General features: G+C 40.7%; 1 protein-coding gene across 5 annotated transcripts in view; it reads right to left on the bottom strand.

Moving 5' to 3' along the window:
- The window catches only part of EPHA6 (EPH receptor A6), an 833,380-nt gene extending 810,620 nt beyond the window's left edge, over positions 1-22,760 (bottom strand). For 2 of the 5 annotated variants that reach the window (XM_075594038.1, XM_075594040.1), the window contains exon 1: positions 20,603-22,760. In XM_075594038.1, the coding sequence (XP_075450153.1) occupies positions 20,603-20,705 (103 nt within the window). In that variant the 5' untranslated portion in view covers positions 20,706-22,760. The remainder of the gene's footprint in view (positions 1-20,602) is intronic. The other 3 variants (XM_075594039.1, XM_075594042.1, XM_075594043.1) reach the window with 2 other exon arrangements.
- Between the last annotated feature and the right edge of the window lie 982 nt (positions 22,761-23,742).

The following is a 23,742-nucleotide window of genomic DNA, read 5'->3' as shown; positions in this document are numbered from 1 at the left end:
ATTGGGTGATCGACATTTTGGTACCCGCTGTGACCTAATAAAAACACTTTTTGAAGAAAATGTCCAAGTGTGCTGAATGTAATAGCTGTCCCTCCAGACAAACATTTGAAATACATAGGAAAGGAGCTTTATCCCATAAAACTATCCGCCACTGATTTATTGGAGTGCAATAGTGATTTGAATATATGCTACACTACAGTTGGGTTCCTCCTCTAAATCTGAAGTCCCACGTACCTTCCAATGACAGTCATTTTGCCTAGAAGTTTGAGCTAATGGCAGGTATTGAATATGGGAAGTCTTTCATCAAGATACTGAGTTCTGTAATATTTGTACAGATGCGTTCATTCTATTCAATCTCCAGCTCTGTGAAGAGGGGCCTAGAGGTGTGAAGTAAGTCACACAAGGGGACAGTAGGGTATAGATGAGGGATCGCTGCGATGCAGCGGGGGCAAGAGAGAGGAGTGATGTACTGCATGGGAGAGAAGAGGCGAGAGCAGTGAGTGAGCACACTTACAGTAGGTCAAAAAGGGGTGGGGCTTAGTTCTCCCTTTTGGATAGTCAAAATGTTGGGATGTATGGGGTTACTATGCATACATTGGAATACAAGGAATTAGAAAACAATTCTAAGATAAGAGCATGAAACATAAAAAGGAAACACTGAAAAATAAATGGTAACCCAAGAAAACCAAACATCGAAGTTTACCAACACTATTCACCAATAGAGAAGGTCCTAGAATGTAGTAAGTATCAGGGAGACGGCACTGTATTTGTACATAAATTCCAGAGTGCTAAAGAGCTTGCAACACCTACATCTGCAGCGTGACGGACAGCTGCATTTAGCCCCTATTCTGAGTACGCTGCAGTGCTACAACTGCACCAAGGTATTTTTCATCATGAGTGCAGAATGTTCTATATGCATTTGTTTTTAACAGTTTTTATACAGAACATTGAGCCGTTATGCAGTGCTGATATAATACTGGGATGTGTCACAGTATGTGTCTGTCCTTTTGTTGTTTTAGTGTAAAAAAAAAAAAACTACAATATGATCTGTGCCAAATACAGTTAATCAACAAGTTTCTTATTCCTAATGAAGATGCAAGCAAAAAGAAGAAAGTACATTACGTTATATTTTTCAGTATCAGTAATAATATATCTTTATATAATCTCACATTTCCTTACTTGCTATTACATCATTAATTATTATTACTTTATTTTCTTCAACTAGAATTTAGTAGCAACACTAAACAGTTTGAAATGTAATTTGTAAATCTCCAAAATCACACTTCTCAGTTATATTTTTTTATCATTAGACTAAGAACCTTAACATAAATAAGCATTAGATATTCAGGGTAGAATATTATTCCTCCGGAAATGAAAATGCTGCTCTCAATATCTCCATACACTTCCACCCCCAATAAATAAATAAATACCTATATACACATATATACACACACACACCACATATCGCGGCTGAAACTGGTGCACGTGCCGCTAGGCGCTCCGACGCGCGTGCCCGCAGTGACTGGGGCCTTAGCCTAAGAATGTATATCCCTGATTTTAATATGATTTCTGTAGAGGAATAAATACCTCTACAGAGATCTATACTGGTCGGTCCAAGGATAGAGGGGTACTGTGATATACACCCATATTTATATAGGTGGCATGTGTGAAGTTTAGTCATGAAGTTGAGAAAATTCTATTTCCACATCTGGAACAAGCAAAGACTTTGTTTGGGATAAAATGCAGGCGTGCCCGCTCTTATGTGTCACACGTTATCCAAGTCAGAGACCCTCCGCAACACACATTTTGCCACGGCTTCTTCCAAATAAATAAACTATTCTGTATTTTTTGGTGTACTCCGAGTGCTTATCTTTGGAGGTTCTTTTTTTCTCTTCTTATACATATTATATACCACACAGCACCATTAGAGTTGATATTGTGGACATTTGTTCTATGGTATTGGTATTTCTCTCATTTTTGTGGGTACAATTATTATCAGTTTCCTTAGCAATTTCGATATAGAGATATATAGTTTAGGAGTCCACACCCTACTGTATATTAAGATCAGAAACCTTGTGAGTTTGATCTTCACCATACAGGTGTGTGGAAACTAGTCATGCCACGATCAAAATAAATCTCGGGAGAACCTCAAAAAAGCATTTATTGATGCTCATCAATCTAAAAAGGGTTACAAACCCATTTCTAAGTATTTGGGGCTCCACCAATCCATTGTCAGACAGAGTCTAGAAATGGAGAAAGTTCAAGACACAGTCACTCTACCCAGGAGTGGTTGTCCTACCACAATCTCTCCAAGAACAAACTGGCAAATTATCCAGGAAGGATCTGCAGGCCACTCTCGCCTTGGCTAATGTGAGTGTCCATCACAGAACAAGAATGGTGTTCATAGAAGGATAGCCAGGAGGAAACTACTGCTCTCTAAAAAGAACATTGCCGCCCATCTGAAGTTTGCCAAAGAGCACATAGATGATCCACAAGACTTCTGGAACAATGTTCTCCAGACTGATGAGTCAAAGGTAGAATGTTTTGGCCTCAATGAGAAACGTTATGTTTGGCGAAAACCAAACACTGCATTCGAACAGAAGAACCTCATCCCAACCGTCAAGCATGGTAGTGGGAGTGTGATGGTTTGGGGTTGCTTTGCTGTTTCAGGACCTGGATGGCTAGCCATCATTGACACAATCATGATTTTTGCATTGTATCAGAAGATTTTAGAGGAGAATGTCAAGCCATCTGCCCGTGAGCTAAGCTGAAGCGAACGTGGGTCATGCAGCAAGACAATGATCCTAACATACAAGCAGATCTTCAAAATAATGGCTGCATAATAGGAAATGGGGTGTTTTAGAATGAACTAGTCAAAGTCCAGACCTAAACCCCATCGAAATGTTGTGGCAGGACTTGAAACGAACTGTCCATGCAAGGAAGCCCTCAAATGTCACTGAGTTGAAAGCAGTTCTGTAAGGAGGAATGGGCCAAAATTCCTCAAAACCGATGTGAGAGAGACTAAACCAGCATTTACAGGAAACACTTAGTTGAAGACATTGCTGCTCAAGGGGTGTTGAAAAGGTATAATGTTTTAGTGTCAATTGTTTGATCAAGTTATCTATCTATTATTAGGACTTAGATTAAGATCTAATAACATTTTAGCTTTGAAATATGTGAAAATACTAAGGGGTTCACAAACTTTTTCTCACCACTGTATATATATTTCTCTTTACAAATTGCCTGTAACGCAGATCTCACCGTAGAGGTTTCTCCATGTCTGTAAGAAAATAACATTCCATGATGCATTCTAAGTGGCAAAAAGTCCCTCAGAATCCCTGCTGCCCGAGATAGAGCAACATGGAAGAATCAGATAAATATGAAATTCTAATGATGTCTGATGATGTCAGTGCAATCCTTTGGAAGGGAGAGTAAATAAGTGAGGATATGGCAAACCAGCCATTTCAGGAGAGGATGTGGCAACAAGAGACACAAAAGATACAATGGCAACCCTTGACAATATAATGGTTTACAAATGTGTACATATCGAACAATAGTTGTACTTAATTTTGGCACTCTTTGATATGTTTTCCGCTAAAATGTCAGGTGTGATTGCACCTGTAATTGACATTGAGGACTGGATGCGAGAGTCAGCTTTGGGTAAAAAAAACAATTGTCAGATGTCAGTAGTGGCATCTGTGTTTTGGAGGTTAAGGGGCTCGGTAATAATATTTCTAGCAGGTCTACAAGAATAACCAAGCTTCTCTATATACCAGGGGTGAGCAACTCCAGTCCTCAAGGGCCACTAACAGCTCAGGTTTTCAGGATATACCTGCTTCAGCACAGGTGGCTCAATTAGTGGCTCAGTCTTCGATTGAAACAGGGATATCCTGAAAACCTGACCTGTTGATGGCCCTTGAGGCCTAGAGTTGACCACCCTGCCCTATACTTTCTGAATATAAAACGAAAGGACTGCAGTGGCTCATTGATTATGAGTTACAATTCAAATACTAGACTTCTAAAACCAACACAGACTTACATTTGAATACTGTAGACTAAGGCTATTAAACATGTGGCTCGCGGCCATTCTGCAGACAGAACCTGCGCTCAAACCAGTCGGGAGAGCTGGGAGGAGTCCCAGCGCCTACAGGGGCCCGGCCTGCCAACACTGAAAGTTGCATCTGGAGGCCAGACCTCCTCTCCCCCCCAGCTGGACCTCCACCCCCCGTTGGTCCTCCTCTCCCCCATCCCCCCCCACCTGGTTCTCCTCTCCCCCTCCTTCACCTCCATTGGTTCTACTGTGCCCCCTCCCCAGCTGGTCCCCTCTCTTCCCCCCCTCCCTCGCTGGTCCTCCTCTGCCGCGTTCATACGTGCGTGCCTCTGCACTCCACTGGTGCGCACCAGAAGTAGGGCCTACGTAGCACCAGATGCTTCCGTCAAAATATGGTGTAGAAGGGGGTATTGTGTGGTTATTGTGGGCAAGGGTGGTTTTGTGATGGAGAGGAGTTTTGTGGGAGTATTGTTGGGGTTGGTGTTGTTGTGAGGATATGGTGGGGGCGGGTTGTTTGTGGGAGTATTGTTGGGGAGGGGAAGTTTGTAGGTGTATTGTGGGGGAGTGGGAGTATTTGTATTGGGAGGGAGGGGTGTCACGGGAGACCAAGTCTTATTACATTATTACCGGGATTCTGTATTGAGCACAACAAGGAGGGCAAAATAAATTGTAATGTATTTCCTTTTAAGACAAACACACAATTCTTCACAATTACACTTAATAAACACTTACTGGGATGGGGAAACGAAATAAAATGTCCACGGAACGAATTACTTGAAAACAAAGTCTCTGGGCACCCCTGCAAGTGGGCGCACGATTTGAGCCATGCGACAATCCTTGGCTAGGGGCACTAGTTGCCACCCCTGTATCTCTGCCGAAAGGAATCTTTACGTTGGGTCCTTACAGGATTCGTTCGGGAATCCTTAGCTCAAACGAATTCTGGAAGAGGGGCACGATCCTTGGTTACGATGTAGTTAACCCTTCACACTCCGGAACCGCTGACGCTGTAACTTGGACAAGTCTTAGATTGAACTCGGATGAATCTAACTAGGACTGGGCTGCAGGCATTTTTATAGGGTTAAGGGTCCTATCTCTAACATACCCAGCCAATACCCCATTGGGAACAACTTTTCCCACCTATCCCAGACTTGCCAGTAGCTCACAAAAAGGGCAGAAGTTGCTTCTCGGTTTGCTACAAGCATGTGCTAACTTGACACCTAAGCTGATTAGCATACCGGGCCCATCCTGGCGACAGTAAGTCTGGGGTTTGGCTACCAAGTGTTGATAGCCCATACTTTGCACCGATATCTGGTACTTTGCAATAATCCGGCCCCCCTACCACCTAGGGTCTCTGAGGCTTTCAACTGTGGACTTCTCTAGACACTGGGGCACCAACTAAGCAGGGTGCCCATTGAAGTATGGAGACGAAAAATTCCTCAGCTCATTCATCCTTAACATATTGACATGTTAATGGATTCATTGCCGGGCTGACAGGAAAGGGTTCCTGCCTTTACATTTTAAAACATAACCGAAACACATTTTTTTTTTTTTTTTACTCAATTTTTATTAATATTTTTCGGGAGAGGGGGAAATGGAGAAAATAAAAGATGGGGGGGGGAGAAAGGGTACAAAAAATAAAGACGGGGGGGGAAAGAAAACATCCAGTTAGAATTTTACCGAACAAATCATCTTATAACATTCAGTCACAAAGTCAGTATATATAGCAGTTTTTACAACAGAATTAGGTGGGTATTCATTTCTGGTTGACCAGAACCCAAAATCCATGGCAATCACACCTTTTGGAAATCTGCGCAGGTGTCGTTAAGACTAACCAATTTTTCCATGCAGCAAAATCTGCCAGACTTTAATTTTTAACTTTAGGGATTGAGGGGATAGTTGGTTACTGAAACACATTTTATTTTTATATGTACTTTCTGTATGTGTGGGCAATATAAAAACAACATGTATGTGAATGTTACATTCTCAACTATCTGTATTCCAAAAATTTGAGTGCTAGCTCCTTGCTAACAAAAGTTAGCTACTTAATTGAATAGGCTCTGTGATGTGGTTTGCGGTTTGAGCTATGGCTAATGTATCACTGCTTGCCGGAATCGGTAACCGCAGAAGAACTCCACCACTTGACCTTAATTGGTTAACGATACCACAGGATACATTGTTGCATTCTGCCACTTCAACTAGACCGCAAACCACTTATCCACTTGAGTTTGTGGTTAAGACTTCCTCGGTGGGTTTTGCGGTTTAGGAAATGATACAGAGCTTCAATGGAGCTGCTTACCACAGACGCACTTATTCAATTAGCTCCCCCTTGAGTTGTGAATACAGTTTGCATATTCCACATACATTCATAGGACTGCAGCTAGTTTCTGAGCTGCAAAACAGGGACATTACAGATGATTTTATCGTGGAGCATGTGAGTGGACTGGAGCTCACTGCTCTGTGTTTGTTAATTAAACTTTGTTACGCTATTATTTTTCTCTTTTCTTTTGCCATATGCTGTCTATTGTGATCGGATTCCTGTGAACTACATTTCCACCTGAGAGAGGAGTTCTTGCGCTCTGTGTACTCCTCCTGTTGCCAGTGTGTGTATCGTGGGGGAGAGGGGACAGTATGTGTATTCTGGGGGAGGGGGGTATTGTGTGTGTATATATGTATTGTGAGGGTGGGGAGGGAGAGGATGAGATGGAGGAGAGAGGAAGAGTGAGTGTGTCAGAGTGAGTGTATGTCAGAGTGTGTGTGTCAGAGAGAGAGTGTGTGTGTGTTTGACTCTCTCTGTCTCACTCCCCCTCTCTCAGCACCACTTACCTGGATTATTTTTCCCCTTCTTTAGATGGGGAGAGGAGGGGGGTGGGGGGAGAGAGAGGATGAACGAGGGGATAGGGCAGAGAGATAACAGCGACATTTACATATTTTTAATAAGACAAGCATAAGAAAAATGTGTACGCGTGGTGTATTTTATTTTTTCCTGGAGCGGCCAGAGTCTTGCAGTTGGATTTAAGAATTGGCCCGCAAACTAATCTGAATTCAACGGACTGCTTTAAACCCCACTTTGACCTCCATCAAGGTTTCTTTATTGTACTGTGTGACGGTAGGTCTAGCTGGCATCACAAAACTGGGATGAAGCCCAGCTAGCTATCCCTAAATCTATGTAACTTGGCCGCCTTTGGAAGGCTTATTTTGGCCAAATGTATTTAACATCTGGAGAACAGGGAATGTGTAAATGTATTTCCGGGTTTGTAAGAATGCATTTCAAAGCCTGTATTCGTTATTCCCTGTAAATGCAATCCCACAGTTTAGTGAATCAACATTGTTCCCCGTTAGTTCAATTCCCAAGTCTAGTTGAGCAAGCAATATGATATAAAGTGTTTGTGATCTATGTGTAAGCACTGTGATGTGATTTGGGAGTCAGCCCTGTAAAGTGTTAATTGGATTAAGTGAACAATCAGGGGATGGGTTCTTAGCACGCTTTCTGACTGTTGTGACACTAATTTAATCTGTGCTCTGATTGTCCAGCAGCCCCTCCCATGCAATGGATAGCCACAGAGGGCTATAGAAGGGGTGCTTCTGATCAGAGAATGAGCTCTACCTATAGAGAGCAAGAGAGGCTAACAGAGACTGAGAGACCTTCTGTGAAGGAGTTTGATCTTTACAGTGACCAGCTGGAGAGATATCTCAGAGGGGCTGCTATGTGTGATCAGCACTCTGAGATCCTGGACGAGAAGCGGACAGGGCAAGCCTTCTTGAAGCAGGCCCCTGCACCTAGCGAGGCTACAATCTACTCCCCAGGCCCCCAGTTGGTATTGTATCTTGCTTTGTACATCTTTGTTTTGTCCGCTGGCGTGCCAGAATAAACCTCATTTTATTCAACAACTTTGTCCTGTCTGGTGCTAGTGATCCCAGTGTAAAAGTATTGGTCTCCTGTGACATACTGCCTATAGAGAATTCTTCCTTTCAGTAATCATATTCCATTAATATCTGCTTATATTTTGGTGAGGTTTTGGTATGCGTGCTATTTCTCTTATGAAATAACTGTATTGATCACTGAGAAAACAAAATCAGAAGGCAGAATGTGTATGCTATACATACATATATACAGTACATACATAGCACTCATCGTAACAAAATGTAGAAATATACTTAGCTTCCCACTGGGTGCATGCAGCAGGGCTAGGATCACCATCCAGCCCCAGGAAATACAGCAAAGAAAAATCTGCAGCCCTCGCAAGGGTGATGTATCAAAAGGTAAAAATCTACAGTATTTAATCTAACAAGTACAAAAACTAAAATATGGGCATTTCAGACCTAACGGCCCTTTCTCAAGCTTGAGAAAGGACTGTTGGGTCTGAAACGCTCATATTTTAGTTTCTGTTAGATGAAATACATTTATACCTTTTGAAACATTATCTTTGCGAGTGCTGCAGATTTTTCTTTGATTAGATAGATAGAATATCAAAACTCAGTAAGTAGGGATCGGTACCTTACTAATGGAGTATTAAATACATATCATGAAACCAATAAGTACTTGATAGACAGGTGACATAACTCTTGCCATTTTTTTCTTTTTTTTAAATAAATGCAGCTGTTCTATACCTTTAAGGCAATGTAATTATCTAATATGCCAATTGATCCTTTCTCCTGTCATCGATTGGCAAAGATTCTGCTTCCCCGGGCACCCAATATGTCTGCCTATTTCAAAAGAGGAAGTGCTGTGCTTTTCTAAATAGTTGCTGTAGCAACCCAGGGAAGCTTAATACATTAAAACTCATTAAAAAGAACATAAAGAATTTTTATCAAATGCAGTTAGGTTAATCTAATACTACACAACTGATTTATTTTTAAAAAATGAAATAAAAAAAACAATGTAGGATTTTGAAAGGTGCCCCTTTTCCAAGATAAATAGCGTTTTCTCCTTTAAATTCTGCAAATTGATGTCTCTAGAAGAAATAACAGCATCCAATTTAATGGGTAAGATACAGCATGGGTTTTATTGGCTTACTGTGAACTGGCATTGTGGTATATTTCTTTATCAGGAATACATGTGGAGGAGGAAACATTTGTCAAGCCAGCTGTCAAAAACCTGTGTGGCTTCTCTCCACCAACTTCACTAAATATAGAGAAATACATTTGCCAAAACTTATGATTTGATCATTTGCTTTCTCTTGTTTATCTGTTTTACAAAATGAACCATTGTTGCATTTACAGAACAACCAATGTGCTGCGTAAGTACTACTTTTCTTTTTTATAAATGTGTCCAATATAAAATATTGAACAACAAAGTATTTTAATAAACGTATAGAGAATATCAAGAACTTGGTTATACACACTTGTTTGACCATTGCTCAATATGGGGAATGTCAACCCAGCTGTTTATAAAATCAGTCAATTTTACCACATTTTTAAGGCTCAAAAGAAAGTAAAATGTTACTAAACATTGTTTTCTCTGACTGTGGTTTATTCCCCATGCTTATCTTTTGTACTGTCAATCAAATGTTCAAGAATGCTATACTAACGAGCCTCTTATTTCAAAAATGGAAAACGTGCAAACAGAATATAATTAGAACACAACAGGAAGAAAACTACATAACAAGGCATTGTAGGCAAATACGACTTCATTCCATGCACAGTTATCAAACTGAAAGGTTAAATATTTAGCAGACGATGTAATCACTTTTGCTTTCGAATCTGCATATGTATGCTTTGGTAAACTACCTAGCCCTATAAAATGACTGTTATCTAACAAGTCCTTCTAGCTTAGCTGACGTTAACAGCATAGCAGGAGCGGAGATGGAAAAACATTCAGTAAGGAAAATGAACAAGATAATGTCTCTGTGATAGATTATGGCTTTCTAATAGATGGGGATATTAATATTTAAACATATTTTGTCATTATTTATTAAATACTTTAACTAAATATGGTATCATATTCATGTGTCGATGGCTCCACAATTCATTATCGACATTGTCAATAATTGGTATTACAGTAAATATTTTCATCTCTTCATTATAGAAAATCCTATAGCTGTTATACTACAGGTTGCATCATGACAGAACAGTTAGTTAACAACTATTTATGGATAGAACTCTGCTTGCATCATAAATTGAATTTACATGAAAAACAAAATATGTGAAAAACATTTTAGCATTGCACTTATATGGAAATCAAGGCATAAAAGCAATACATGTGTTGCCTGTCTTAACAATAAACTGGGTATCATTATGCAAAAAGATTGAGAACTACAGGGATATAGCAAACAGACATCTCCACAGAACAACCTTCCTCCGGCAAGAACAGAAACCTTACAAGCAGAATATAATTAGCACACAATAGGGTATACAAGTGTTTTTTTTATTATTACTTTTTTTGATTAAGGAACACTATAACCATATTGTGAAATTCTGCAAAACCCCAACCTTCCTTAATAGGGTTGCAAATATATTGCATGTGTGTTGTCCAAAATGGTTATACCAGACACATTTTGCTAAGTTCGGATCCAGTATCCAATGTTTGTGAAAATGTTTCCATTTAAGAAATAGTACCTGAAGGACATGGCCCCTCCGGCACAGCACCGTCATGCGACCGTTTTTGAGAGCGGTCATGTGACTGTGGCGACCTTAACACGGAAACAGAAGAGGAGGAGTCCACCTTTTCCCTCCATGGGAACGCAGGACGCGATCAAAGCTGAAAAAAGCTCCCTTCGGGTATGACATAGCCACTACCTGTCATCATGGGGGCCACCTGGAGTGACTACGTCCTGGGACACTCAGAAAGTTAACGCCCAAGGAGAAGAGAGTTAGTGCCCTCTCCCGAGAACTAAATGTGTAATATAATCTGTGCTTTTAGTTGATTTAGAATCTTTTTTCAATGCTATGTGAGAGATATTATTTTACCACATTTTAACACTGAATAAACATTGTATGTAGTAACGTATGTGTATGTATGTATGTGTGTGTATGTGTGTATTTATTTTTTTCTTAATTTTTTTGACATTGTTGTTGACATAGCATTTTCAATGGAAATTTGCAAATCAATTTGAAAACATGTTTCAGATGACTGTTTTCTAACTCTACAGGTTCTGTTTCTACGTGGCCTTGTGCAGCATTTGGTGTTGTAGGGGCCTCTTTATGAATTTGATTTTCGGTCTTTACTTGAGAGGAATTTGATGTTGCTGCATATTCATTACGTATTTGATTTATTGCGTTGGAGGGTAGAATCACGTGTGTTTTCATATTTGAAGGCAATTTTTTTATCTTCGTTTCAGTCAATTGGGCTAAAATGGTGCTAAATATTAATTGCATTTAGAGTCAATTATTTTAATTGCAGGACTTACCACTGACTGCGCTTTTGACGTATCATTTGCTGTTTTGTTGTTGTTTTAGAATGGCAACATTGTTCGCTTGGTAAATCTGTATGATGTATAATATTGGTATTTATTGTATACAGTACAGTATAGTGGGCCATTTACGTGTCAGTTTATGGCAGCTCCTACTGAGATGTATCTTTGATTGCTGTAATTTGTTCCTCCTTGCGTTCTGATGCTTACACTGGCGACACACTTTATTCGAGCTCGGCTAGTCCCACGAATTCGGGTATACCCGGGTGTATTGAGGTTTGTGACTGTTTTCTGCCCGAGTGCATTGGGTTATTTTCCAGACAGGGATTGAAGCATTTTATTCCCGCTGGCTGCAATACTGCACAGTATATATATATATATATACTGCATTACAATTCATGAATTTATGCCATCTGGTAGACACGCGAAGCATTGCAGCCTCACGCGAAGCATTGCAGCCTATTAAATCCTAATCATTATCATTTAACAGATCAGCCGCCTGTCAGCCAGGCATGAACCCAGGCTGGGAAGGCAAATGCAACGGGGCTTGTCAGAGGTGAGGAGCGGCGCATTCCAGGTATCTGCCAGGTACATACTGGGTATTTGCTCGAATAAAGTGTGTCGGTGCAGTATATAACATGCTATCCTTGTTATGTTCTTCTAGCTGTTTTTAAAACAGTTTCACTGCCCATTTTGTTAGCGATAAAGGCCTAGTTGTTTTTTTACATCTTTTTGTAGGTTGTCTAGGTTAAAATCAATCAGCGGTATAGTCTTTATTTTCAATTTGTTTATGGAGTAGGCAAATTTGCATTGGCATTTACATTTTCTTCTTGTACCTGTGTTTGTAACCATTCACTAAATACGCTAGTTTCCAAAAAGGTTAAAGATTATATTTTATTTTGAAATAGACCTTTTAATTGTTAATGCTATGTTTATTATTTTGTTGATGTTTCAATAAACTTTGTTCTAATATTTTAAGCTTAGTGATTTGTTGCAAAAATGTATTAGAGTTTCTGCTAGTTAGAGGTGTGAGTGGAGATAGCAGGCTTTGTGCATCTTCAGAAATACAGTAGGTGCTAAGAGAGAAGATTGAGGGGGAGGGAGAGCGCTGTGAGGAAGACGGGAGATGGAGGGAGTGAGAATTGGGGAAAGGGGGTGAGCGAGAGAGGAAGAAGGAGGGAAAGTGAGATGGGAAGAAGCAAGAGAGTGGGAGGGAGGGGGAGAGAAAGAGGGTGCAAAGGAGAGAGAACAAAAGCAAATATAGCAAGAGATCAGCTATTATACACACAGTACAGCACTGAGCATCCATCATACATGTACAGGACAGAGCATCACACACACACACACACACACACACTACAGCAGCACACATGTACAACACATAACATCACACACAGTAGAGACAGTAGCGTGGGAGAGGGAGCCATGTCTGCCTGTGTGTCAGAGGAAAGGGAGGAAAGACAAGCGCTTCCCCTTTAAGGCAGAAGTGGGGGCACAGAAACAGGGGAAGGCTGATGAGACCCAAGTACTTCTACAAGAGTCAGTGGTGGGGGCAGAGGAGCAGGGGCTTCCCGTTGAAGATTGTTATCGGCAGGGGTGGAGACACAGGGAGTTCCCCTTCAGGCACCTTAGTGGGGCGGAGAAAGCGGGTCACCATCTACGTTGGTTTTGGAGGCTTGAAATTGATTTGTGTGAGAGTTTATTTATTTTATATGAAGTGGTGTTGTATTTTTACACAAGTTATTGTGGCCCAAGCTTTCCATTTATCCAAGTCCTTCTGTAGAGACATTACATCAGCTCTGATCTTACTACCTTAGGCTGAGTCCATACAGCCTTCGCCCGCGTGGAGGCATTCGCGTCCGTGATGTCACCTGCGTGAAGCGAGTGTTTTACAGACATGCTAGACACGCTGTCGGGGGCGTATCAGTGATGTCACGGAGCTGGTTTGCCCTCATTGGGCAAACCGCTCACGTGACCTGCCCGTTGCGTCGAGAAATCCGTTTCAACGGAAGCCTTGCGCAATGCGCGCCGCCTCCTGCTGTCGCGCACGTGCGCCTGCGCAGTCTATGGGCGCAATCAATGCTTTAAGGCAATGTGATTGCGCCGCGTGTGGACAGCTCCCCGCGGTCTGCAACAGCATGGACTCAGCCTTACATCATCTTGTGCCATCAGCAAAGATGAAGACTTTGCTCTCTTTACCAACCTCAAGGTAATTAGTAAACAACTAAAAAAGAATTGGCCCAGTACTAAACCATTAAGCCCCTTACTTACAACTTTAGGCCAGTCTGAATATGTTCCATTTATGATCATTTCTGCTGCCTATTCGACAGCACATTTTCAATGCAGTCCTATATGGTCTTTTATATTCTTTTTACTATTAATGTACTTGAAGAACTTTTTAGGATTTTTCTTATATTCCATTGCAATCCTTTTTTCATTTGACATTTTTGCTATTTGGATTTCAGCTTTTGTTAAATTCAGAACAATTCTTAAATAATGTCTGTATCTCTTCTGATTTATCCTAGGGAGTTATTAGTCAAGCTCTGTTACAGGTTAATGCATCAGAACGGGTGTTAACTCCCATTTAAGTCTGTAAAGGAGCTTGATAAATCTGGAGGTAGATGTCTTCATTTCAATTTCTTCTCCTACATGATTATTTAGCCACATTGGTTTGGATTGGTTTCTTTTACATTTATTATCCAAGTAACTGATGTGTATTAATCTAAAAATTATTTTAAAGCTGCCCATTTATCTCCTGTATGTTTCCTGCATGAACTAAAACCCAATCTATTTCTTATAAATACCTGCTACATATTAGGTGAAATTGAATACTGTGAATCTTAGACATAATTTACACATACAGTATATTGATGTTGGTATCTTATAAAAAAAACATCACTAATATAAAAAAAATATTGAATTTTAAACCCTGTATATAAAATTCTCCAGTGGCTATTTGTATGACCTTGTTTTAAGGCAGTCATAATAGAGTATTTCTACACAGTGTGGTTTTGCAATATTTTGACCGGCATCAGGCCGCAAGCAAGCCACGTACAGAGGCTCCTTAATTAAGCCTCACTCTCTGCACATAGGTAATTTTACCAGGTCAGTAGTGAAATGTCTAACACCAAACAGTGATATGGATGAGAAATATAAAGGAAGAGGCTCCTGTAGTGTATATGGGAAGAAGCTAGCAAGCTAAATCCCTTATTGAGAGGGGGGGGGGGAGAAGAAGGATGGCAGAGCCAAAACTAAGGTACTTATAGATCCTCTTTCCTACTAACCATGGGCAAATTGGGACTTAAAAAGGGGCAATAAACTGTCAACGGGATTTTGCAAATAAGTTTTAACATTATTTTTACTGTCGTGGCATAACCAGCATAACCCGAGTACAGATGAAGCAAAGGTTATTGCACCCACTGGTCCGTTATGGTGGAATATTCTGTTTTATTATGTGTTACCACTGCAAGTGAACTCAAAGGAAAACTGTGATATTCTGTACTGTAATGCAATATTCTGTATTAAGAGTGGGTGCAATAACCTTTGCATGTCTGCATCTCTCTATTCATGGTCTGTACAGCACAGTTTTTCAGTCAGTTCCCACAAAACTGCTGCAGTGAGAACAGAACAAGCTCTTGTGGTTACAGAAAATATGAAGGCTACAAAGCAGGTTTGCAAGAATATTTCTAAGGGTAATGATCAGAAGCCTAGATCGAACAGTATTCGAGAGACACATTAACAGCTCCTCTCCTTATATGCCATCCAGGGGTGCCAAAATCTTTGTCTACCAGGAGTTTGCTCCTCTAAACATTTATGAGAAATTTGTGGGGGAATTGGGTGTTTAAAGCATAATGGTTATTATGTTCCTGGGGCTGATAGATTTTGTGCATCTCGAGAAGTAGGAATATACATATCTGTAAATAAAAGTTTATGGATCTTTAGTGGGGAATTGTGAAAAGGGAGATATTTGGTGTATATTCTGAGGCAGATATGGGTTGATTGCATGACTGAAAGCAAAGGTACAGAGTACAGGTGGTCCTCGTTTGTCAACGTTTCCCTTTTCGATGAGTGGCATACTGTACATACGACACTTTATAATGCATGCCAATGGGCGGAGTTGCGATGCCACAACACCTTATCCGACACTCACTGACTCTTTACGATACAAACCAATGGGCAGAAAATGGGTTTCACTTTACGACGATTCACCATCCAATGCTATTTACAAGAACGCATTATGTTGGATAACCGAGGACTGCCTGTACTGATTTGAGCTAAACAAGCCTATCTCCCTTTCGTGTAACTCTATTTGAGAACACCATCAGTGATGAGCCCTACAGGACAAGGACACTCTGAAAACAGTCTAGGAGTCCTCAATTTGCGGGGCACTAGTTCACTGGTAAATAGATCAGAACGTAATTTGTGCCATTCTGATTATGGATTAGCTGAAAAGGAAAAAGATTGGGACAGACCCCGAGTCATGCCTTCCCTGCATAAAGCAACATCACAGCTACAATGTACAGTGTAGGAGTATACTAAGCTGCCTTTCAGTAAGTCTGAAAGCATCCGTGAGGTGTGTGAACTCAACCAAAGTCACTTTGCCTCTGTCTCACTTGAATGTTCGAAAAAGTTCTACAGAACTGCTGGCCACTGGGATTGGGGGAAGCAAGAGGGGAAGTCCTATTTACTAGTGTATCCATTGACTTGTATACCTCCCAAAACACTCTTCTATACAACACATGAAATGATACAGATGTAGTAAGACTTACTGTCCCCAGTGCCACCCACGAAAAAGCAAACGTCTGCGGCGCTGAGGACACTGTTTGCCACAATCACGACCACGGCGATCATGGCACAGAAGACATTAAAGTTTACCTATGAACTCACCTAACATACTTTGGAAATAAGCTATTTTACATATGAAAACTATATTCAAATGATTAAAATTAGCTTATTTTCCAGGAATCTCAGGTGTGTTCACAGTTATCTCTCCGCATTTTGTATAGATGAGTGTTTTAAGAGGTATAAAAGTCAATGGATAGTCTGCTAATTAGGACCCTCGAGACCACACTTAAAGTAGCCCCAAATTGGTTGATCAAAGCGCGTTTGGCTGAAAACACCTATTTAAGTCAACGAATAAGTCCATAAGAGAGAATTGTTTTCTATGAGTGAAATTTCACATTGTAGAATGTGCCACAATATAATCACAGAATACGTTCTCTCTCCAATGCAACCAATGAGCAGTGTACTGTACATTACATCTGATCTGTAAGAGAGCTGTTACAGGAATGTTGGTAGATATGAATTCAACTTTTTACAGGATAACATCAATGAAAGTAGTCCATCCTTAGATTGATGTTTTAAAAGAAATTCAATATCGTCTTTCTAATTTAATATGAGTTAATGAAAAAAGGCACTGAAACTACATCGAGTCGTATTTGCTAAATCTTTCAGTCTGTGGTAAGCACAATCACCAATGCCCCCTATTTAATACGGTACGAATCAGTGAAATGTGCCGTTAATCATACATTAACTTCCATCCAAAATTAAATAAAAGAGCTAGTCTTAGAATAGGTTCAGGGATAAATATGTACATTTATAGTGCACAAGCATATCTCATAGTGCAATATAAGAAACCAACCATATAATGTGGACACGTGTTAATCTCAAAAAGTGACATTCATTCTTGACATACAATGTATAAGGATAAATCATTTTCATTAAGAGTCCAATAAGATTCTCTTAATGTTGCTTAGAAGTCATCGATTTGTAACCTTTTAAGATTAAAAGAAGTTCAAAATATTCAATTTGACAATATAAGATTTTAGACATTGTAAAGTCAAACATTACTTACTTTGTGACATTCTGACATTCAAGATATATGGTTCTAAATGTCAAAATATAATAAACCTTACTTTTTTTTATTGATTTTACTTTTGTTTTCCAAATATCCTTTGCTAGCACAGAATTAAATCAAAATGATATCTGAGGGCACATCTTTACACATCACAGTTGTCAAAGAACTGATTTTCTTTAATGTCAGAGTCAAATTGATATACATCTACATAAAATCACATATCAAACAACAGCTTAACTGCATGATAACGTATTATGTTACAATTTTGAGAAATTTGGCAAAACAATGTATTTCTCTCCCCACTGATTTAAGAACTGAAACATCGGTGTTAAGATACAGTAGCAAGATACAGTAGCAAAGGAAAACAAAAAAATTAAAGTCGCTACATTTCAAATTATTCTAAAAATACAAAAAATAAAGTGCATATTGTTGGGGGTAAATACTGGTAATGGATTTAATGTACACATGTATTATTAAGTCCCTCTACATAGCTAATGATAGCAGTAATTACCAGAAATGAAAACGATATACTAGCAATTATTAACATACTGTACAAGTGCATGGCACTATATATTATGCATATCCTCCACATACTTGACTCTGTAATTGTTTAAATAACAAGCTAAGAATACACTAGCATGTATTGTAGATGAATACATCTATTGTCAAGCTAGTTAGCTCATGTAATTGAAAATATAAAACAGCTTGCTGTATCTATAATTTACTTGATTAACGTATATATAAAATACAATTTCCAAAGGAGAGTTTATGGCAGATTATTTTGATCACACATTGCTATTCGTGAGGGCTGTAACTAATGCGGTTTATGAAAATGCTTTCCTTGTTAAATATTTTCGTTAGGACCCATACGTTTTCTCTGATAAACTACAGATGTTGTCAAATTTCGTGTTCCCCTAGATAACCCAATGTTATAACGCAGAACATAAGATAAGATGCAATAGTAGTGTTGGTGCAGAATATCACAACATATACTATAAAAAAAAAAAAAAAACAGCTACAGTACATCTGTAGTATTAGATTATATGTCACTAGTTTGGTTTATTGAAAAGTTGTAATCCAAGCCTTGTTAGATTTTATTTTCATTTAATGTGTATTTTATGGCATTTGTGCAAGGTACTACCCTTTAAAGAATACATTATCTACAGTACTTCATCTTTGTACAAAGTACAATCCTGAACTTTAATATAGATAGTACATCTTTTCTGGATGTCTGGCAACTGAGATTTTTTTTTTTTTTTTTTTTATCAAAGGGCAAACATGCTGAACATTTTTACTAATGTACACAAAGTTATAGTTTAGCTTTAAATAATGAAAATGGCTAAGTATTATTTCAAAGGTCATCACCCTGATTAAACTTGTATTACATTCGTGAAAATATTACATTAGTTCAGTTTGACATGAATCCAAAGTGCGCATCAGTCTATAGTTCCTTTCCAATCAAATGATATAGGCCTGAAAGTGTAGCGGTACATCATGCATTACCAATATTGGAAGAAATGAGACCTGGGGTGGACAGAGTGACATATCCAAATTAACCAAGTTTTTCCCGTCTAGATAAAATTTCACAATGTAGGGCAAAATGGCACACTTTGCCGATGAAAATATGGTTAAAAGGAATAAATCAATGGACATTTCGTCTGCTCATCAAGATATATTGTAAATATTATACCCAACCCTAATATATACACTATATTTTACTTAATGGAACCGAGTTGTTTTACCTGCTACAGCAATAAAGACACTATTAATGTATAATTAAAACAAAGGGTTTAATACTGTGGTTCTTTCCATCATGGCTTGATAATAGTGCCGTTCAAACTGTTGTACACTACTTCTGATACAAGAAATTACTGGTGCCCAAAGGGGAAACGGAGAGGTTTCCAAACATTTCCTTAACTTGGTGCACACAATTACAATCACATGTGATGTGGCATGTTAGGATCTAGTAAAAGACCTTACACATAATCATATACGGTATTACATAACAATTGTAGTACATGTACTACATACAGTGTAAATATATATTTTGCTGTCTTAATAGATCACACCAGTTGTTTCAACACAATAAATATATAATCAAGTGGCAGTACTTTTCCTGACAGTAATACATCTTTCTAAAGCTCCTAATATTTTAAACAAACAAAAAAATAGATTCATTTCCACAAGAACCAATCTACTAGTGGGAGATGTTAATTCAACAGCAAGTAATGAAATGACAGGTTACACATATTTTAGAGAGGGGTATACCACCTTTATCAGGGCAAAGACAGGCTTTTTACAATCTATAAAACATTATTAAAAACAAAAAAAATGCCTATGTGTATGAGTGTGCATTTACCATTCCCCTACAAGAAGAAATATGTGACATTTGCCCTACACCTACTGTACAGTAAGACAAGGAGAGCTTCTTCACTACGGTATTATCACCTACAGTATTGGACAGAGCACACCAGCTGCAGCAGGGGACATGGAGCTGTACTTGTGCTTTGTAGATTGGGCCAATGTATTTAGAACTATTCAAACTTCCTATAGGAGCTTTCTTCTAATGTAACCTTACAAATGTAAAGATGAAAAGCAGGGTTCCTCACGCCTCATTTTTCTGTATTTTTGTGGCCTAAACATTAATTGAGCATCGCAAGCATTTAGTCTCACTAAAGTGCAAAGGCAAGTTCCTATAGGGGCACGTGCAATAAGCGAGGATGATTCTGGGGGGTGGGGACATGCCTCAAACTCTTAAGATCTAAAAAATATATATACAGTATACCGGTATTACCAGAACTGGTCCGATGACAAAGAGACAGCACACAGTAAGTTGAGATGCAAAACAAGTTGTATTAGAAATATGCAAGGCACAGTAACCGTTTCGTCCACACAGAGGGGCCTTCCTCAGATTTGTGCATCTCAACTTACTGTGTGCGGTCTCTCTGTCATCGGACCAGTTCTGGTAGCTATACATTCATTTCATTGCCTACGGGACAAGCATCAGGATTTCTTGAAGACTGTATGTGCAACACTGCTATACTATTGACTATATATTAATTACCATAATAGAGTGCCTGGAGTTGGACTTCCCATTAGTTAATATCACCCACTGGTAACCCCAAATTCGGTGCCACTCTCATATAAGTGTCACACATGGTAACCCTTCTAGCCATGTGCATGTGGAGACAGCCCCCACGAAGCCTCCCTGTTCCTCAGGACGGTGTCACGGAGAGCGTGTTAGTAGCCTGGCCGGGATACCCCGGGAGCAGCATGCTGTCACTTTGCACGGCCGGTGACCTGGGCAGTAACTGCAAGTGACCTTCCCCCTCGCCCCGTTGTTACCTTGGTTGTCGGAGAGGTGGCTGGAGCCGGCCAGGAAGGCGGTGAGCGCGGGCAGGATAAGGGCAGACCTCAGCAGCACAGCCCTCCCATCACACAGCCCCATGGCTGCCCGGCTCCCTCTGCAGGCAGCCTCCAGCTCCTCTTCCGCCTGGTGCTGGTCTCCGTCCGGTGCGATGTCACCGCAGGGAGGAGGGGCGGGGTGACAACCCAGCGCTGCTATTGGTCGCAGATTCCGCGGCGCGAGGTGAGGATCCCAAAGGAGGGGGGGAAGGAGGAAAGTAGAGTAAAAGGTACGTCACGTAGCCATGAGGTTGCTTGAGGACCAGATGTTCCACGCGCGAGCTGACAGCAGGTTGGTGCGCGTGAAGAGAGTCCAGGAGAATGCGGCCTCGAGCTCTGTGGCAGCAGCGCGCGGGCAGGCCTCGCGCAGTCCCAGAGGGGAGGGAAGGTCTCAGCGCGCGCGGAGAGGAGCGGAGATCTGTGCGGAGGAGGAGCGAACCCCGCGCGCCCTCAGCACTTATCAGACACACACCTCTTGAGAAGCAAAGCGCATCCCTTACCCTCTCCTAATATAAAGTAATCCTACTAGTACCCGCTTTGCGTGTTTCTTGCTTTTGCAAATAAAGTGTGAACGAGAAATATTGAGTGAGCGATATCCAATGTGCGCTAGTCTGTGTGGGTGGACGCAGTTGATAGTGGGTTTTGGGGTAGGTTTCTGCACCAGACCCGCACGGAAGTGAGTGAGAAGCTGAATGTGGCCTCTGGGTGAGGTAAAGTTCATACACGTGCTGGGAGCTGGATGTACAACCCCCTGGTAGTGATCCCGTGGGGATGGTGCTTGTGGTTCATCTGAAGGCACCAATCTGTATGGTGCATACGATGGTCCATTCTGCTTGAAACCGGAGTCTCAGTCCCTGTCGGGTCCGCTGCTGTCCCATCGTGACTGAGACGCCTCGGTTTTGACTTGCAGCTTAGTGGCTCAGCATCGACCCCCGAGGCTCTGTGCAAGAATGACCGGCGTGACTGCACCGGGGCTCTGACGTCCGCACTCAGTACCGGGGCTGCATGCTATGACGAGCTCGGCATATACACTGACAACGTGTTAATACCACCACGGGCACTGCATTCACTGTCTACGTTATGTCCTGAGGAAACTCTGGCAGTGTTGTGTGTGCGTTGGGTTATAGCTGAGCAGTGACACCGGTGCACTTGCTGTTAGATGGGAGACTTGTGCTGGGGATCCGCTGTATGTGCTATACCAGCTGTACGGAGCGTGCAGGCGCTGTGAGGTAGTCACTGGGGATTTGCATGGTGTGTGAGATGAGGTGTTGGCGGGCGCACCTCTGGGCGGCGGGAAGCAGAGTTTGCGAGGTCTCCCTGGTGCTTGGGGCTGCAGAAGTATGAGCCGGAGGGAAGTTTGCAGGCTCCTCGCAGGACTCTCCCCTTCACATGAGACTGACCGTGGCAGCGCAGCTGGCAGAGCCCCCATCCCCCTCTCCCATCAGCAGCAGCAGATCTCTCCTTCCTCCCAAATCGTACAGGGAACTCGCATCCATCTCTCCATACTCCCGGGGATCAGATCTCAAGGTTGCAAACAGGACATCTTCTTAAATTATAGACACGGAGAGCATTGCTCTTCTCATAAAAAAACTTGCAGATTTCCGTTTTTTTCCCCCTAAAATAAAATATACTGTAATCTGGGCGGCATGTGCTTCTTTATCCCAGTCTGATGACTGTAACATAAATCCGTGCAGCGCTTTCTGGTCTCGCTTTTATAGGAGTATGATGGTCCAGCTGTCAGTGAAGCACAAGGTAAGAGGAGCCCAACCTGCACATGATTAAAGTCTGTCCGTGGATCCTGTGCAAGGCAGCTTGCATTGTAGCACGGCTCTATGCAAGCACAAATCAGAGGGATTAAAACGGTGCAAATGAAAGCTATTGGGTAGAGATGAAAAGATGCACCGAGCTGAGAGAATCCATCTGCTTTGATCTATCTCTCCACTGGAGAGGAATCCTAGCTGGGTGCAGAGGAGCTTCCCGGGGCTGTTATCTGCAGGTCACATGCAGCGTGCTCAGCACTAGAGGGGGTTAGTTGACTAGACAAGGACTCTCTCCGCAAGCACAGCGTTTGCATGCATGAGGGCAGACCGTGGGAAAGGAAGGGGCTTGATTGTAAAACTGCATTTACTTAACCCCTTCTCATACAGATTGCTGTGCATCAAAAAAAAAAGGGGGGGGGGGTTCATTTAAAGCTGCAGTTCTTAAATTGCTAATATTCAGAGGCTGCACTCACTCTAAACCCCCTTTAAAGGAGCTTGCAGCACATACCTGTAGCATTGCAATGCAGGCCTCTTAAATTGACTTATATAGGTCAATTGAACAATTTATTTGTCTTCCAACTGACTGCTGAAAGTAAAAAAAAAATGAAGTATGCATTTTTGTTTCAATTGTTTTTTCTTAAAAGATATCATGCAATGGCTATCTTGAGTTCACATTTGTAGTTGATCATGTACAATAGCTCAGAATCCTGCAGGCACAATCTATCCCTATCCCAGAGAGCACGTACTGTAGCATATAATTTTGTTTGAGACCCAAGGAGATGTAGTAATTTTCCCAAGGTCAAAAAAAGATGGCAGTATAATTTAGCTGGAGAATCTCAATCCACCGACAATGTTTTGTTGTTGTTGTTGTTGCAATGAAGTTCAACATAATAAATAAATACCTAAATAGCTATACATACTAAATGATGTGGTCCACAACTCTGATATTAACACCATACTGTACTTTCTTCTGTTTTGCTGTCGTTATTACCTAACAAATAGTAGACCAGGAGGAGAATAGAATACATCATTAAAAAGTATCATAGCAATGGCCAGTATAGGGTTAATTTATTCAATAATTTCTATCCGTTAACTGGCCTTTTTTAAATATTGGCAGCATGTTTTGAAGTTGCCCAATGGCACACAACTTTTTAGCAGAGATTAGTTCCGTAAAAAGGCAAGTTTAGTCATTTCCAGTGGAAAATCTTCAGATATTCTTATTAATTACATACATCAACATTTTTTTTTTTAGTGAAGATATTTTGTTTGCAAAGAATACAGCCCTAACAAAAAAAAGTTTCAGAAATATACTGTAAGAAT

This window comes from Ascaphus truei, chromosome 3 (genome assembly GCF_040206685.1).
Source record: "Ascaphus truei isolate aAscTru1 chromosome 3, aAscTru1.hap1, whole genome shotgun sequence".
In the NCBI taxonomy this organism is placed as follows: Eukaryota; Metazoa; Chordata; class Amphibia; order Anura; family Ascaphidae; genus Ascaphus; species Ascaphus truei.
Note: the sequence above shows the minus strand (reverse complement) of the source record. Positions and strands in the feature narration are given on the sequence as shown.